General features: G+C 47.9%; 1 protein-coding gene across 1 annotated transcript in view; it reads right to left on the bottom strand.

Annotated features, from left to right (window-relative positions):
- CACNA1I (calcium voltage-gated channel subunit alpha1 I) overlaps positions 1-15932 on the bottom strand; it is a gene marked incomplete at both ends in the record, with an annotated part of 145697 nt that overhangs the window by 17746 nt on the left and 112019 nt on the right. The window contains 15 exons of the mRNA XM_084306524.1: positions 992-1184; positions 2136-2225; positions 2706-2831; positions 4063-4189; positions 4530-4714; positions 5732-5800; positions 6736-6859; positions 7945-8045; positions 8864-9280; positions 10437-10639; positions 12544-12634; positions 13074-13229; positions 13737-13854; positions 14372-14557; positions 15198-15349. Coding sequence (XP_084162650.1) covers positions 992-1184; positions 2136-2225; positions 2706-2831; positions 4063-4189; positions 4530-4714; positions 5732-5800; positions 6736-6859; positions 7945-8045; positions 8864-9280; positions 10437-10639; positions 12544-12634; positions 13074-13229; positions 13737-13854; positions 14372-14557; positions 15198-15349 — 2338 coding nt within the window. The remainder of the gene's footprint in view (positions 1-991; positions 1185-2135; positions 2226-2705; positions 2832-4062; positions 4190-4529; positions 4715-5731; positions 5801-6735; positions 6860-7944; positions 8046-8863; positions 9281-10436; positions 10640-12543; positions 12635-13073; positions 13230-13736; positions 13855-14371; positions 14558-15197; positions 15350-15932) is intronic.

Here is a 15932-nt window from a genome sequence, read left to right as displayed (position 1 = left end):
CATTGACGGGTGAGCAGGTATAAATGTGGTGATGGGCTGACAGACAAGGGGATGAAGGCAGAAGAGAGAAAGAACAGAAAAGGATAGATAAAAAATAGGGGCCATAGGAAGGAGAAAAATGAAATGCAAAAAAGAGGAAAGTAGAAGTGGGGTGAAAAATAAATAGAATAAAGAAAAGGAAAGGAATGCTTAAACGAAAATCTGTCAGTCTATGTTTGTGGGAATGGTGCTAAATCAGCATTTCATGTCTCGACAAATTAAGATCACAAATGATAAAAGGGAGCAGATGGTTCCAGGAGAGGCCCCAGGGTGTCACAGGAGAGAGGAAAAAACTGGAGCACGGGAAGGGAAAGCATGCCCATGGGCTGTGAATGGAAGAAAACCATCAGTCTGGGGTAGTAGGGAAGATATCCAGGGGCAAGTATGCTTTTGCAATTTTTGCTTAAAAGTAATACAGAAGAGGACAGGAACACCAGGATGAGGGGTTGCTTCACCCTAGCGGGTCTGGGACCCCAAGGAGTGACACTACAACACTGATGAAAAGAGCCAAGAACAAAACACAAGAGTCTTCCTCTTTTTTTTCCCTCTCCCTTTTCTTTAAATTTTGGGTTAAACACAATAGCCTGCCCAGGTCTTCCCCCTAACACCAGCTGGAGATGCAGGAAGCCCAGGAGGTCTACTGATGTGCGCATGTCTTATGTTGACAGTGTGTGCCAGCATGTGCACAAGTACATTTTGGTACATGGTATTTCCCCATGGCTTCCCTGACACCCCAGCTTCCCTACAGACCTCATAAACCACCCCCTCTTCCCCAGACCGCCCCGGCATGGTGTGTAGCGACGTGGCAATGGCACGGGGAGGAAGGCTCAGAGCACGGCCACAAGCGATGCATTTCAGAGACCGGCCCGTCAAGAAAGAAAAAGAAGAGGAGAAGGTTTTTGTCAGAAAACCTTGGCCTACGAACCAACCAAACACTTAGGCTGTGCCTTACTCCTTCTCTTCTTCTCCAGGCGCCGCAGGCGCTTCTCCTCCCGCCGGCGTGCCTCCTCGGCCTCCTGGTGCTGCCGGCACTTGTGGAAGTTCTCCACCACCACCCCCACAAACATGTTGAGCACAAAGAAGCTGACGATGAGGAGGAAAGAGATGAAGTAGAGGAGCATCCAGGGGTTGTTGTTGGTGACCGGCTGGAGGAAGGAGGAGAAGAGAGAGGCAGTGGTCAAGTGGGTGGTGGTATAGAAATGATAGGGGTGGGAGCCACTGTGGTGATTAGATGCTGGGGAGGGGGGCATTATCATGAAAATGAGGGGAATGGGCTGGGAAGAGCTGACGCTGTATGCAGGGCAAATTGTGATTGACTGGATTTTGGCATCAGTTGGTGAAAATATAGCTTGCATTGATGGAGTGGGTGAGAGTGAAGGGCAAGGGCCCACCTGTACAGAGTCACCCATAGTTCAGACACAACCCCATCCACAGAGTAGGTGCAACCCCAATACATGGTAAAACAGTCCAGGCACTGGAAACACCTTTGGCTCAAGGGCCAGTAGAGACCACATTTACACACCACCAGGACAGCTGTCAGACCCAGACAGAAATGTCATTCACGCTCAGAGAAGAAAGGAGGCCCTGCCTTTACTGGATCTCCTGACAAAGCACATACAAAGCCAACAGTGGTGCATCTTGTGTGGAGTTTCAGAGGTAAATGGAGCATCATCCCCAAGGTTCAGGCCTGTGGAAAGTGCTTACACTAGCACTATCAAGGTCATTGCCTTAGCAGCAGAGGAATAGCACTACAGTGGGCAGGAGCCCAACAGTCCCTGCTTATGGGGTATTGAAGCAACCATCTGTGGCCTAGGAAGGAGCCAGCATGCCCAAAAATGTGTGAGGCTTTGTTGCTCTGTTAGAAATAAAGACCTTCCATGTGATCTGAACTGGTTGGAGGGTGAGAATTACCACAGACACCCACTGCACAGCCACAGCTGCACTTCCCCACGTTGACTTGGCACAGCCTTGACCCAAAGGATTCAGCAGGGACTCCTGGTTTGAGGGAGGTGTTCAAAGCAGGATGTTACAGCAAGCTCCCACCTTTCCAGCCCAAGGAAAGTCAAAAAGGTCCTTTTGCAAAGAATTCTTTATACCTGCTGGTCTACAGCCACAGCATCTAGTCCATTATACATAATATTGACCCATCCATCCTTGGAAGCCAGAACAAAGAGAGACATCAGGGCCTGCAACAGAAAAAGCAAACCAGATGTGAAGCAGGTGCATCTGGCAGGCTGGGAAAAGAAAAAAAAAAGCGTGGTTTATGCTCTAACACAGAGTGTTGAAATACTCTTCCTGCCTGCGTCTCTACACACATCAAAACCTGCTCCTTTCTCTGTCAAGGAGGGGCAAGGGGGACAGGAAGCCAGACCCACCAGAAGAGAGAGGTCATGAAGAACATCTGTTTCACAGCAGGAGGGAAAAAGAAAATCAAGCTCTCTGCTGCCACTCTTTTTCTTTCCCCTACAACCTATGAGCATCATAATGATACCAAAACATGAGTGACAGACTCTCTACGTGGATACCCACACCAAATAACTGCTCTTCCTGGCACTGGCATCAGGCTTTTTAGGCACTAGACATCTGTGCTCCAGGAATAGGTACTTATAGGAGGAGACAAACCCTGAGCTGAGTTCCCATCAGAGCTGGGTTGCAGGCACACTCACCTGTCCCAGGTTATCAAAGTTGTACTTGTGGTGCACCCACTTGTAGTTGGCAGCCACGCAGTCGGATCGGTTGGTGATGTTCCTGATGTCGACCCCCAGGCAGTGGTAGAACTTGCCTTTGAAGAGCTGTGAGAGAGGAGCAGCATCATCAGCCCCTTTTGTACCAGGGTCCCCCACATGCTCCCTGGGATGTACAGAAGCTCCTGAGATGGCAGGGGGCTGCAGGGCTCCCTCTGGCTATAAACCAGGTGGGTGGTGAAGGGGAGGCATGGGTGAACACCGGCACATTGTACAGCCCTGGCTGATGTACTGGTAAGGAGCCAGGGCCACACTTGTAAACTCAAATCTGGCTTTTCAGCCTCCTGTACTGCCCCAGACCAGCATTGACTGTAAGTCCTCACTATCCGATAGCTGTTAGGGCAATCTTTTGGGACCCAGTTAGAACCACTGGCCCAAAAGAAAAAAAATAATCTTCTATACAGCCACTGAGACCAATCTCTCCTCCTGCCTCCCAGTTAGCTGATGGGGAAAAAAAGATCTCATCTGAGGGTAAAGAACCAGAAGAAACATCCCCTCCTTCTTAGATCCTTTCCTTTCCTTTCCTTTCCTTTCCTTTCCTTTCCTTTCCTTTCCTTTCCTTTCCTTTCCTTTCCTTTCCTTTCCTCCTTTCCTTTCCTTTCCTTTCCTTTCCTTTCCTTTCCTTTCCTTTCCTTTCCTTTCCTTTCCTTTCCTTTCCTTTCCTTTCCTTTCCTTTCCTTTCCTTTTTTTTTTTCTCCTGCAAATCTGCACTGCTGTATCTCTTCTGCCTAGGGCTCCTTTCCCCATATGGAAGGTACTGGATTGTGCATTTGTACAGATGCATCAGAGCAGACTAAGTATAGCGCATTCCCTGAGATGGAAGTAACGCCCACGCCCTTGCTCCTCTGCAACGCAACTGCCGAAAATAAAGAGGATTAAATAAAAAAATAAAAGGAGGTTGTGGGTGGACTTTGGGCTGGGAGTGAGGGGGAGGAACAGAGCTGACTGGAGGCAGGGTTTGTGCAAGCAGGTATGGAGCTGCTCGCCCTTGCTGCGTGGCACGGATGTGCCCAGTGAGCCAGCCCTGGGCTGTCCTTGTAACACTGACCCAAACCCTGATCAAACTCCTGCCATGCATGCACGAGCATTAACTCCCGTCTCGCACATCCAGTAACACTTGCACTTGCTGAGCAGCTGGCTGCCCTTGCCAAAGGCCACGGGGACATTTCGGTGGGAGAAAGCTAGCAGAGGTGGGAAGCTACAGAAGGTTTCCTGGCTTGCCTGCCCCTCCTGCTCTGTCAGGGGCATAAGGGCCGTTTGAGGGCAATACCAGCCCTACCTGCACACCCAGGATCCCGAAGATGATGAAGAAAGCACAGCAGATGAGGACAATGTTTCCTATGGGCTTGAGGGAAGAAATGAGCGTCTCCACCACCAGCTTCAGGCCAGGGGCTCGGCTGATGACTCTGGAAGGGAAGGAAAGGGAGGGGTGACAGAGGGACAGAGCAGAGATGTTCAACCCCAGCTAAGTAGTTTCAGCAGAAGTGGGCCCCTGCTCTCCCTGTGCAGTGACTTGTCAGTGGGGAACACTCCTACCAGGGCCAAAAAGCCTCTTTTGTCCCATGGTTTGGTTGTCTGATGAGGTATCTCCAGGGCCAAAGCCATATGGCTAAGGGGGAACCTCCCTCTGTTTATTGGCTGATCTAAGATGACACTTTGACCAGTAACAGTGGGGTCTGACTCTGGGACCCTTCCTGGGGGTCCAGTGGGAAGGGGAAGCAGAGTAGGATGTGGTGGGGCTCTGACCGGAGGGGCCGTAAGGTGCGCAGCAGCCGGAGGACCCGCAGCACCCCCAGGATTTTGGCACCACCAGCAGAAGCTACCGAGACCACAATGTCGATGAGGGACACAAAGACCAAGAAGCCATCCAGGATGTTCCAGCTGCTGCGGAGATAAGCCTGATCGCCAAAATACAGGCCTAGAGAAACCACCTGCAAGAGAGGGGAGATGGGTAAATGGCTCCTCCGTGTTGCCTGATAGAGGGCAGCCACCGAGAGAGAGGAAGGATGGATAATGGCTATCAACTCCATGAACTCCATATGACCCTTCCTAAGGAAGCAGTGAGGATCCATTCTGCACCCCACAATCAATCTCATCACCTTTTTCTTTTGGCTGTAAGGATATGAAGGAAAATGTCCTTGGTGAAAGTGGTGGTACGTAACTCTAGAAACAACCACCATGCTTTGGAGTAGCATTTCACCACGTTTGCCTTCTCACCTCTCCTCTGCCTCCCTGAGCAACAGGACTTGGGAACATTTAGAAAACTTTTCCCTTCCATACCACAGATCTGGGGCAAGGGTCCCAGTCCAGACATCACCTTGGTTTTAGCAGGTAAAATGGGGCACCAAAACCCATACTCTGGCTCCTATGGGAGTGGTTTGATTCACAGCAGTTCTCAACACCAGCATGTGTTACAGACATCACTGGCCCTGAGGGAGAACTGAACACTCTAAAAATCATGGCAGTAATTTAGAAACAAATTTTAGGAGGTTTAGCTTCAGGCATCCAGTTTTGAGACTCTCTTTACACAGCTTTGAGACTCTTTCCTCAACATGAGAGGATTAACAAGATTTCTCTATTGTTGCAAAGACACCTATTGAATAATTATCTCAGCTCAGAACAATTCGTTAATATCACTGTAATTTTCCCCACTCTTGCTCCAGGAGGAAGGGAATGGACGTTTGACATTATTACAAAATGCATACCTGGAGGCCAGCTATTCCTCCCAGATATCAAGATCCCCTTGGTTTTAAAACCCAGGATAAGCATCCCCTCCATGCATGTTCAGAAGGGAAACACCCCAGGCAGTATGTGCCTTTATCAAGGTAGGGGGAAGGACTGACAAACTGAAAAGATGCAGAGATTTTAGAAGGGTGCTGGGCAAACATGAACCATGTTGTTCCTGACACTGGGAAAAGATTCTGAGCCATTCAGCTCCATTAACTTACCTTCAGCGTCATCTCAGCTACAAAAATTGCTGTGAAAATGTAGTTGGACACAGTAAGAAAGATTCTCTCCTAGAAAGCAATCAAAATAAAAGAAAACAAACAAGCATAAAACAACAACAGCAAAACAGAGAAAGGCCTTAAATGCATCTTGACTTTTTCTTGTTACTCTGTGAGGCCTCTCTGGTGACCTTGATATCTTTTACTTTCCTGCAAGGGGTCTGAAGGCAGGAGGAATGAGAGGTGCTCCTGGCAAAGGTTGGTGCCAGACAGCTTTCAGCTTGCACACCTTAGCTCTGCCCTGTGCCACAGCTAGGACAGATCCCACACAGCTCCCCAAAAGCACAGTGGGTGGGATTTGCAATGCATCCTATGAATCTGGTTTCAAGGTGCTCACTGCCCCAGTCTGCCAGTGCTACTCACTACCCTGGGACTCCTTCCCAAAGGGTTTCTGAGCACTGACCTGAAATGGTGAGTAACTGCAGTAGAGCTGGGGGTCAGCTAAGGCAGGGATACAAAAAAAAAACAAACAAACAAAAAAAAAAAAAAAAAAAAAAAAAAAAAAAAAAAACAACAAACATTTCATTTGCCAGTGCAGTCTCTCTTCCCTTTGACACACCAGTCTGAGCCACCTCCAAAACAGCTCAAAAGCAGTGTACATGAATGATAGCATACCATTCCTACAGAGACTTTGCTGCACATACAATTTGCTTCTGTTTATTTCCCAGTCCCCACCTTTCTGGCAAACAATCTATTAACCATGGGAACTCTTACCATGGTTAGGGAGGGAACTATGATGAGCCTATTACAAAGAGGACTGCTGCATTGCAAGACCCCACAGGAGAAGCACATATGATGTGAATTGCTAATACATGGGCATTTGAATAGATGAATGGGAGTTAGTGTTTAATGTTAAGTTTTATCCAGAAGCCATTCTGGTGCCAGGAAGACTTATGCACCTATGTCAAATGTGTGTTAAAAAGTAGGTGGGAGGGAATGGTGCTCACCGTGCTTCTGTGTTCAATCTGCGGTCTCTCCAGGGCAATGGTGATGCAGTTCAGGAAGATGAAGGCCAGCACAACATAGTCAAAGAGCTTGTGAGCAATGATGGTTTGGCAGAGGAGGCGAAACCTGCAAGAAAGTTCCAGTAGGCACCTGTGCTTTGGGTGGAGAGAGTTTAGGAGCTAGGAGCACAGAAAATTGAGTGATCTGGCCAAAAACTGAGCTTTGATGTGGTGGCTCTCCTATTGCTAATACTGATGTCTCTTGCCATGGCAGTATTTTGGCATAGCCCAGCATGGGGCAGAGCAAGGAACTGAACTTTTTGGTCTCCTAACCACTACTAACGTAGTGGTTAGGAGACCACTCTGGCATTGCCCCAGTGCCAGAGTGGTCTCCTAACCACTACGACTGTGTGCTCCTCTCTTGCCCTGTAAAGGAAAGGTTGTTCAGTTTCCCTCCCAGACTCACACCAAGGCAAAGAGGCCTCATGCAGAAAGCCGAGGATAGGCAGGTAGGTTGGCTGTCACGGGGAACACACCTCTGCCTGCTCCGATGGACACTGCCCATTAGCACAGGTGTCACACGAAGCAAAGAGCTCTCCTCCATGGGCTGTAACACAAGCCCCTTCACTTCAAGGGGCAATGTCCATTGGTAAGAATAGTGATGTCTGGCTTACATGAGCATTTTCTCCCAGTGGGAAGAGCCCTTTAGCAGAAAGAATGTATCTCAAAATGTTTGTGTTGTTGTTGTTTTGTTTTTCAGGCATGGAGAATTCTAACTTTGCCCTAAAAGGTGTGATATGACTGCTGATAAGTTGGCACTGGGACTGAAAATGGAACGGAGAGGCTGTTCCGGTACCAAGGGAGGAAATACCATTGTTATGGAGTCATTAAAAATACATTCCTTCTCCTTTCTGAGTTAATGTCAGTATTCCCTACCTCACTTGGCTATAAATATTTATGATTACACAGAAGAAAAATGGAATGCTCCAAAGGGAGGAGAAATCACAATAGCCATTTAGGATTCACATCCTCTCTTTCATCTCCAGAATCAAGGAAGAGACACATTGTTTGACTGTAGGAGAGATGGAGGAGACAAAACACATTCTCAATTGACAAGTTTAAAGTTTCAACCTAATGTCCAGGCTCAGGGGATGCATGGCAACAAATCTGTCCCTCCTCCTCAACCCTCTCATGGCAAAAAACTGCACAAACCTGTTTTGAGGAGAAAAGAGATATATGGACCAGTCTTCCCGGAGCTCACACCAGTCTGGCTTATAGACTTCTATCATCTTCCGGATGCGAAAGCACAGGCTCTGGAGAGATGCAGCAGAAGCAAGTGTCACTGGTTAACTTCCCATTTGCCTGACAAAGGCACTCATCCTTTCTCATATGATCCCAAAACACCACTGCCTGGTGTTTCCCAGGGGCACTACCTGCCTTTCTTAAGCACCTGCAAGAGAAGATGGGCCCAAAGAACAAGCCACAGAAGAGGAGGTAGGCACTGCTTTGCCATGGCCTGTTTACCTCTCAGCTTCTGATTTCTTTCATACATCGTTAGAAATAATAGTGCTGGTATCCTATCTAGGGAAGGATATTGTCCGTGATGTCTTCTCAGATGTCTTCTGTTGGCACTTGGGATCAGAGGTGATTCAATTTCATACAGTGTGTAGGTCTGCTTAAATTTCTGCTGATCCTCCCTCCACTCTTTCTACTATTTGATCTGCTTACAAACTGGACATTGCAGTCTCCCAGTCTGGCACAGCAAAATCCACTTGCCTTCTCTCTTGTTCCTCTTCTTCCTGCTCTGGTCTGCCAATGTTCCTAAGGCAAAGCTCTTGCTTCTCACAAAGACCCACCTATCCTCACCTGTAGAAATCACTGGCTGCACTGATCTGAAATAACAGCCTCCAAATGGCCATGCACGTGCCTCACCTCTGCCTTTCTCCCACCACCCACCTGCAAGACTACCTCATGGGCAGCCTGATGATGTGATGTGGGCTTAACTGGGCCCAGAAGATCCCACCTACATTCAGTGATGTCCTCCAGCTTGTACTTAAAGCACTTGAGGATGGAGCTGGGGTTTCCCACAGCACCGTAGTACAACCCCAGGTTCCCTGCACCAAGTACTCACATAATCTATCTCTTCATCATCTTCTCCACGCTCCTTGCGGTTGTTCATCTTTGGGAAGATCTCCTTAGCAATACTGGGCATTTTACCATTGCAGTCTTGATGCTCGCTGGCCCCTGGTACTGTCCCGAGCTTACGGGTCCCTCTGTGGCTGGATGGGACAGAGGCCAACTCCAGCAGGTCGCAGGAGCCTTTGTTGTCCAGGGAGAGTGTCCGGCGGTGATGAAACACCCTCCCTGCCCCATCTGGCTCCTTATCTCCTGCCCTGTGCCTCTCCCCGGACAGGAGGGACTCGTGCTCGGCAGAGGGAGGTTTGTGCTTCAGGCTGTGTCCTCGGGCCAGGCTGTTCCAGCTGGAGCGACGGCTCCCCCAGGCCCCGCTGCGGCCCCAGGCCCCGTAGTGGGAACTGCGAGAGCTGGACTGTAAGAGAGCAGGACAGGGATTCAGCCATCCCAGACACAGGAAGGGAGCATGCTGCCCTGTTTCAGACCACGGACTTCTCCAGATGGACTTTTTTTTAACCCTCAAGGAAGGTGTGTGTTGGGAAAGTAGTGGTAATCGCTGTAAATCTAACGACAAATTGATAATGAGCTAGCGATGGTGTTGGCTGCGATCGCTTTATAGCACCATCTGTGTGCAAGGCACTTACAGGGAAGGTAAACAATAAAGCCAAAGGCCAGGTGCCTGATGTTGTTACTTACACCAGCACAGAGCAAGAATGAAGTTTTCCAAAAATCTGATCGGCAGCATTTTACACTGCCCTGGGGTAAAAGATAATACAAGGTACGGGGAGATGGATAATCTGTCACACCATCTTTGAATACAGTCTTCGTAAAAGGAAGAAATGAGACAAACAGGCTTGTTGGTTATGGTCTAGTCCAACTGCATTAGCAACTTATCACATAGCACATGGCTGCCAGCCCTCCCTGTTTAAAAATAACAGGGGCATGAATGCTCCTAGCATTGATGCATCCCCCTCAAAACCTGTGTGTGTCAGTGTGCAGAGAGCCCAGAGACTGATGTTACAAGGTGGACAGGTCTGAGACACGTTGGCTGGACAGTGCTAAGGGGCAGCAGGATCTTCTGTGAGGAGCTCCAAGTCAAGAGTTCTCTCATTGTAAAAATAAAAAGCTACCAGAAAAACTATCTGTTATGGGACTTGGCAGTTCTGACAGCACCCAGACTTTCCTATGCTCTCAACTCACTCGGGGCATTGTTTTTGTACATGGTGCTCTAGGAAAACAGGGAAGGGCAAGAGGACAAAACATGCTTCACTCTAAGAGGAAGACCCTGTCCTCTTGGCATTTCCCCTCTCCTACCAGCAGAATGTAAGAGCTGAAACCTACACTTAATGGAGTATTGATCAATAACCTAGAAATATAGGTAAATAACCTAGAAATATAGCTAAATAATGTGAACTGTCCTGGCTTCCTAAGGGCAAGCAATGTGTCTGTGTTAGAAGTCTACAGCAGCAATGCAATCCTCCATAGCAGTCTCACAGCTGATGACAGAAAGGCAACGGAGTCCTTGGATTTCAAAAGAAGGGTATCACACGTGTTTCTACTCACTCACTCACCAAGGACCGCTGGTCATAGGTCATTCTGCCCAGGGACATTACGCTGCTCTTCCGGGAGCCAACAGCAACACGGATCTGGTCAGGCTGCAGGGAGTTACGCGAGGAGTTGGTGACCCCCCCAGCAGCCACTGGTGGGTTGGAGGAGGGCAAGGATGGGTCCAAGTGTCCATTTGGTGTCACAGGAATGGCACAGAGCTTGGGATCTGGGTAAAAAGAAGAAGAAAGAGGAAAACAAGAGAAACAAATAAGGTTGGTTCCTCCCCATCTGATGACTGTTTCAATGTCTAAGCTGCTTAGCATATTAGCAGCAGCTAGCAGTGTGTTAGCTCTGTGGTCAGCATTGATTCCTTCTCTTTTAGGGTGCTCTAGCAAAAGTGATGCAAGCTAGAAAGACTTTGTTCTCCTCGATCCCCCAAAATGACGGCAGCTCTCCTTGAGGCCAGAAGGCAGCTTTCCTTGAGGCAGAGTGCTGGTCAGGCAGACAGGCAGAGCAAGAGGCTGAACCCTGGCAGCAAGGGGAGGAGAGCGTGCTTCTGCGTGCCAAGAGCAGACACCTGCATCTCCAGGTCTGAACAGATACCGCCAACTGTCAGACAGGCAGACACTGGCTATTTAAAGCTGTTAGGCTGAGACACTGAGCAAGAGAGGAAGATGTGGGGAGACCCACAGCCATCCCTGCTTCGGGTTCTGCTTTAAATTCCTGTGATCAGACTCCTCATCCCAGCCTATCCTACAGTGGGCCTCTTCAAATGACTGATCACTGACCTTGAAGATCCAGGGCACCTTCGAGGGCTGTGTTAGCTTCTGTGAAAAACCATTGACATTTGTGAAGATGGATAGCGAGGATAGGGTACTGGCCTTTAACACCTGAAAGGACTGTAATAATCATTTCTATTTGACCTACTGAATAATGAAGGTCAAATATCCTTGCCTGCATTCAGTATCACAGCTCTGCAACCTTTTCCCCACCTGTCCTTCTGGGGCTTTGGCTGCCTACATTCAAAGTGAGCTCTGATATAGTGAGACTTTGTAACCCAGATCAGACTGCTGTGAAAACAGCTAAGTTGTGAGAAAGGGCTATGACAAGCCAGGTCTGGAGACTACTTCTTGCCACGGGAGCTGCATTTAAGCTCAGCCCCACATCTGTAGTCCTTGCCTGGGTTATGCTTGTGCCTGTCCTTGCACATTGTGGATCCTGACCTTGTCTTGCTGAATGAACTTCTTGGCTTGACCTTGGACCTGCCTCATCCCTGTGGACATGCTTGGCAATCACTCAACCGTTGTTAGACCCTGGCTACCATCAGCAGACCTGCCCTGCTCACCTTGTGCAAGTACTGTACCTTTGTTGGTGCAGTCCCTGCCCTGACACCCTGAATGCCCCCCTGACCATCCCTTTCAGAGCAGGCTACTCGCACTGCTCCTTGCCACCAAGTCCTGTCTGAGGCATAACACCTTTTGTAGAAAGACTTGCAGTCTTCAAGGAAAGACTTCAAGGAGTGGAGACCTTAACCGGCAGTTTGTAGGTAGACTGTTCCAACAGTTAATTATCCTTCCTTAAAAATATGTGGCTTTTTTCAGTCTGAGTTTGTCTAGCTTCAGCTTCCAACCTTTACAATCTCATTATGTTTTTTTCTGCTCAATTAAAGAGCCATCTACCATCAGAAATCTATCCTTATGGTCGGCAGTTACAGAGTGTGTGATCAAGTTACTTCTCCAGCTTCTCTAAGCTTCATTAGCTTCTCACCATGAGGCAGGGCTTCCAGATTTGTCTGAGTCCTTTTTAATGTGTTGGTATCCCCTCTCCAAATGTGGCTCCCAGATTTGAACACAGTGTTCCTTGGTGCCCCTGAAGCTGAGCAGAGACGGTGTCATCTTCTCACTACTATTTGCTGTTTTTCAGGTCATTCAGGAACTGCTCCCCTTAGCTATCACATTCCAATAGCACCAGGTTTCCACCAATAACACCACAAACTAGCATAAAGTTCAAAATGAAACCCAGAAAATTCTACCTTGGAGATGGGAGTGAATTTTCTGCTGAATTTGCTTTCAAAGTTCTTACTAAACAGCAATAGGATGCAAGCAAGTGAGGCTGTTTGAGCTATCATACCTGAGCCTTCCTGGACCTCTTGGAACTGATCTAACTCCTCTATGTTTGATGAACTCTGATCTTCCTCTGAGTATGACCGGTTGGCATCGCCCTGGAACACACAAATTAAGAAGCTGGGAACTCATAAACAGAAAAGACCATTTTATTTTTTTTTTCTATTTCATTGCTGGAACAACTGTAAAATCCTCCATGGCAGCCATGCATCAGCAGGAGCACTGGGGAGTTCAATGGGACCTGGGATGGCTGAGATACTGTGTTCTTATTTTAGGAGGTTGAAAGGATTCACCTTTGCAGGTGTTGCATGGGACAGAAATTATGAACTCCCTTCTAGAGGGCTTGTCTCTTTCATTGTAAAGATTAACACTGTCACCTATTTTTTAGAGATACCCACCCTGAATTTCAGAAGGGAAATGGCAAAGGTGTGATACTTTGGGAGTCCTCCACCCCAGTACCCTCCAAGTGTCTTAAAGGTCCCATTTTTAGCAGCTCTCTTCCTCTTCTCCTTGGAAGAAGCTTTAGTGACAACTTACCTCAGCCTGGAATCCCTCCACAAGGATGGCCACCAGCAGATTGAAGAGCACATAATTGCCAAATGTCATGAGAGCCACAAAGTAAAGGGATGCCCATGGTGAGGTGGAGGCCATGCCATTATAGAGCACAACATTCCAGTCCTCTTGGGTTAGGATCTGCAACCAGGAGCAGAGCGATGCAAACATGAAGGAAGAATGTGGAAGGGAAAAGGACAGTGAAAGCACTTCAGGATGCACCAGGCCTCTTAATTTCTCCATAACCACACACCTACTACCCATTGTTATGTCCTGCTGTGGTACTGCCCCAATAATGCTAGCTGAGCAAGAAGAAACAAGAACAAACATGAGGGCAGCCATGTGCTCGGGTGACAGTGTTAAACACAGACATTGCCACAACAGAAGTGACCTTTACAAACTCTCTCCTAGGAAGGAAGGAGCCCCTCTCTCTGAGAAATCCCAGTCACCATGGTACAATTCACAATCGCTCTTCCTCCTTTGACATCAAATGCTGGAGCCTTTTGTGCTATCAGAAGAGAGTGCAATTCTCCACAATGAGAAGAAACACCTCCTGGTCCTCACTTTGCCTTGTCCTGTATTGGCAGGGTGCATGAGGCACAAACCTACAGACAACAGTCCTACCCACGGAGAACAAAGCTGGCTCACCTGGAAGACGGTGACGATAGCCCACAGCAGGGAGTCAAAATTCTTCCGGTCGGGAATTGTGTCTCCCGTGTCCGTCCTGAGGCTGAACTTGCAACCAAAGATGTGCATTCCGAGGATGCTGTTGGCACAGGAGGAATTAGTGCTAAATTTAAATCTCTCTGTCATACAGGTGCTAGAGAACAACGCAGCCAGGCCACTGGGACCTATCCGTGAAGAATTCATGTGTTGCAAACCAATAGCTTACCACAAAACCTCATGTCCCATCACATATTGCCTCCAGCCTGTCTGACCAGTGCATCCACAAAGCACACTGACAAATTTTCTTGGGTGCTTCCTGCTACCCTTCTGTCAGTCAGCTCATAGGCTGAACTCTTCCTGCAGCCGCTGCTGATTGCCAAGCGATGCCACCCATCTTGCAATGGGGCATTATGCTCAGTGCATGCATTTGGTGGCAGCATTTCTCCACCCCGTCCAGGCCAAATCTTCAGCTACTGAACCTGATTTAGGGCAGCAGGGGCCTCAGCCTCTTTGGGTGAGTAAATTTCTGTCAGTGCTGCCTAAGATGACAAGATGAGCCATGTGTTTGTGTACTGAAGTTGCTGTCAATACGAACTGTGAGGCAACTGCCTCCTCACCTGAAGATGAAGATGAAGAGCATAAGGAGCATGCAGAAGGTGGCCACGTTGTCCATAGTCTTCATCAGCACCACGAGCTGGCGGCGCAGTGCGGGCATGAAACGCACCAGCTTCAGCACCCGCAGGAGACGGAAAGTCCTTAGCACAGAGAGGCCCCCATCTGACTGGCCGATGATCTCCCAGATGCTACGGCCCAGAGAGGCACAGGGAGCGCAAGGGACAATGTAAAAAGAGATGTGAACAGGCAAAGACAGAATAACAATGCTAATCCAAGTTATCACCTCCACATGGGCAGCATGCACAGAGGGATCAGAGAGAAAATCTTCTCAAACAATATGCAATTAGAAGTACATGCTACAGGTTTATACTCATCTATCAAAAGCTGCATTTCTCCATTCATGAACATGGCACTGCATGTTGCAGGACAGAGGAAAGGATTGTAGCACTAAGCCCTAGCAAATCAAGTTCTTGTAGCACACATTAAACCTCTGTGGTATCCTTCATTTGTGCATTTCAAAAAATGTTTCACAGATAATATTTGTTGTGGACTTGCAAGACAATTGAGATGGCCTCTGCTCTACAGAGGAGAGAAGAGAGGGGCAGAAATGCTACATGGTTTGCCCAGAGTTACCAAAATTTTTGGGAAATGACTTCTCAATCTCTCAATCCTTTGCCTTGTGCATCAGCTCAACTCTTTTTTTTTTTTTTTTTTTTTTTTTTTTTGTTAAAGCTGCTAAATCCTTTTGGAAAAGGCATATGAAAACATGCAAGCTTTACAGTGTTTTTTACTATATATATTTCAGTTGATCCCCAAGACCCTTGTCACCTGATGATGACGATGATGCTGTCAAAGATGTTGTAGGGGTTGCGGAGGTAATCAAAGAGACCAAAAGCAGCAAGTTTCAGGATCATCTCTAGGGCAAACATGCTTGTAAAGACAACGTTGCTTATCTCCAAGATGTTGGTCAGTTCCTCTGGCTGGAGAGAAGGCAAATTCAGAGTCAGAACTGAAAGAACAGAACAGAAATAAAGTGCCACCATTCCCAGGGGACAAGCTGTGTAGGGAATTGTGAAGGACCGTGGGTGAGATTTGAATGGGACAAGATACAGCCACCTTTGCACTCCAATTCACGTTTATTACCTTCATCATAGATTACATCTCTAACAAATTCTTGTATGGCAGGGAGCTCCACAGCCTTTCACGCACACGATGACCAAGCATCTCCCACATCCTACTGTATTCACTGGCCCCCTGGCTAAAGGCTGATTCACTTTGTGCAAAGAACTTGAGTACTTCTGAAGCAAGGCAAAAGTGGCTGATCTGTGATCTCAAGACTTTGCTCTGAGGTTTCCACATAACTGGCACAATTTGTTTTTGAAATTTACAAAACATTTGAATGTCAGAAAACAGTCCCCCATTTTCCTCTAAATCTCACTGCAGTTTTTTATTCCTTTTCCATGCTTTTTTTCCCCTGCCTTCCTCATTTTCTCTTCTCCCACCCCCCAATAAATCCTTGATGTGCATCAGTTTTCCTCGTCTTGCTCCGGCACTCTTCTCATG

Source organism: Netta rufina (genome assembly GCF_964035555.1).
Source record: "Netta rufina genome assembly, chromosome: 1".
Classification (NCBI taxonomy): domain Eukaryota; kingdom Metazoa; phylum Chordata; class Aves; order Anseriformes; family Anatidae; genus Netta; species Netta rufina.
This window is presented reverse-complemented; position numbering and strand designations above follow the sequence as displayed.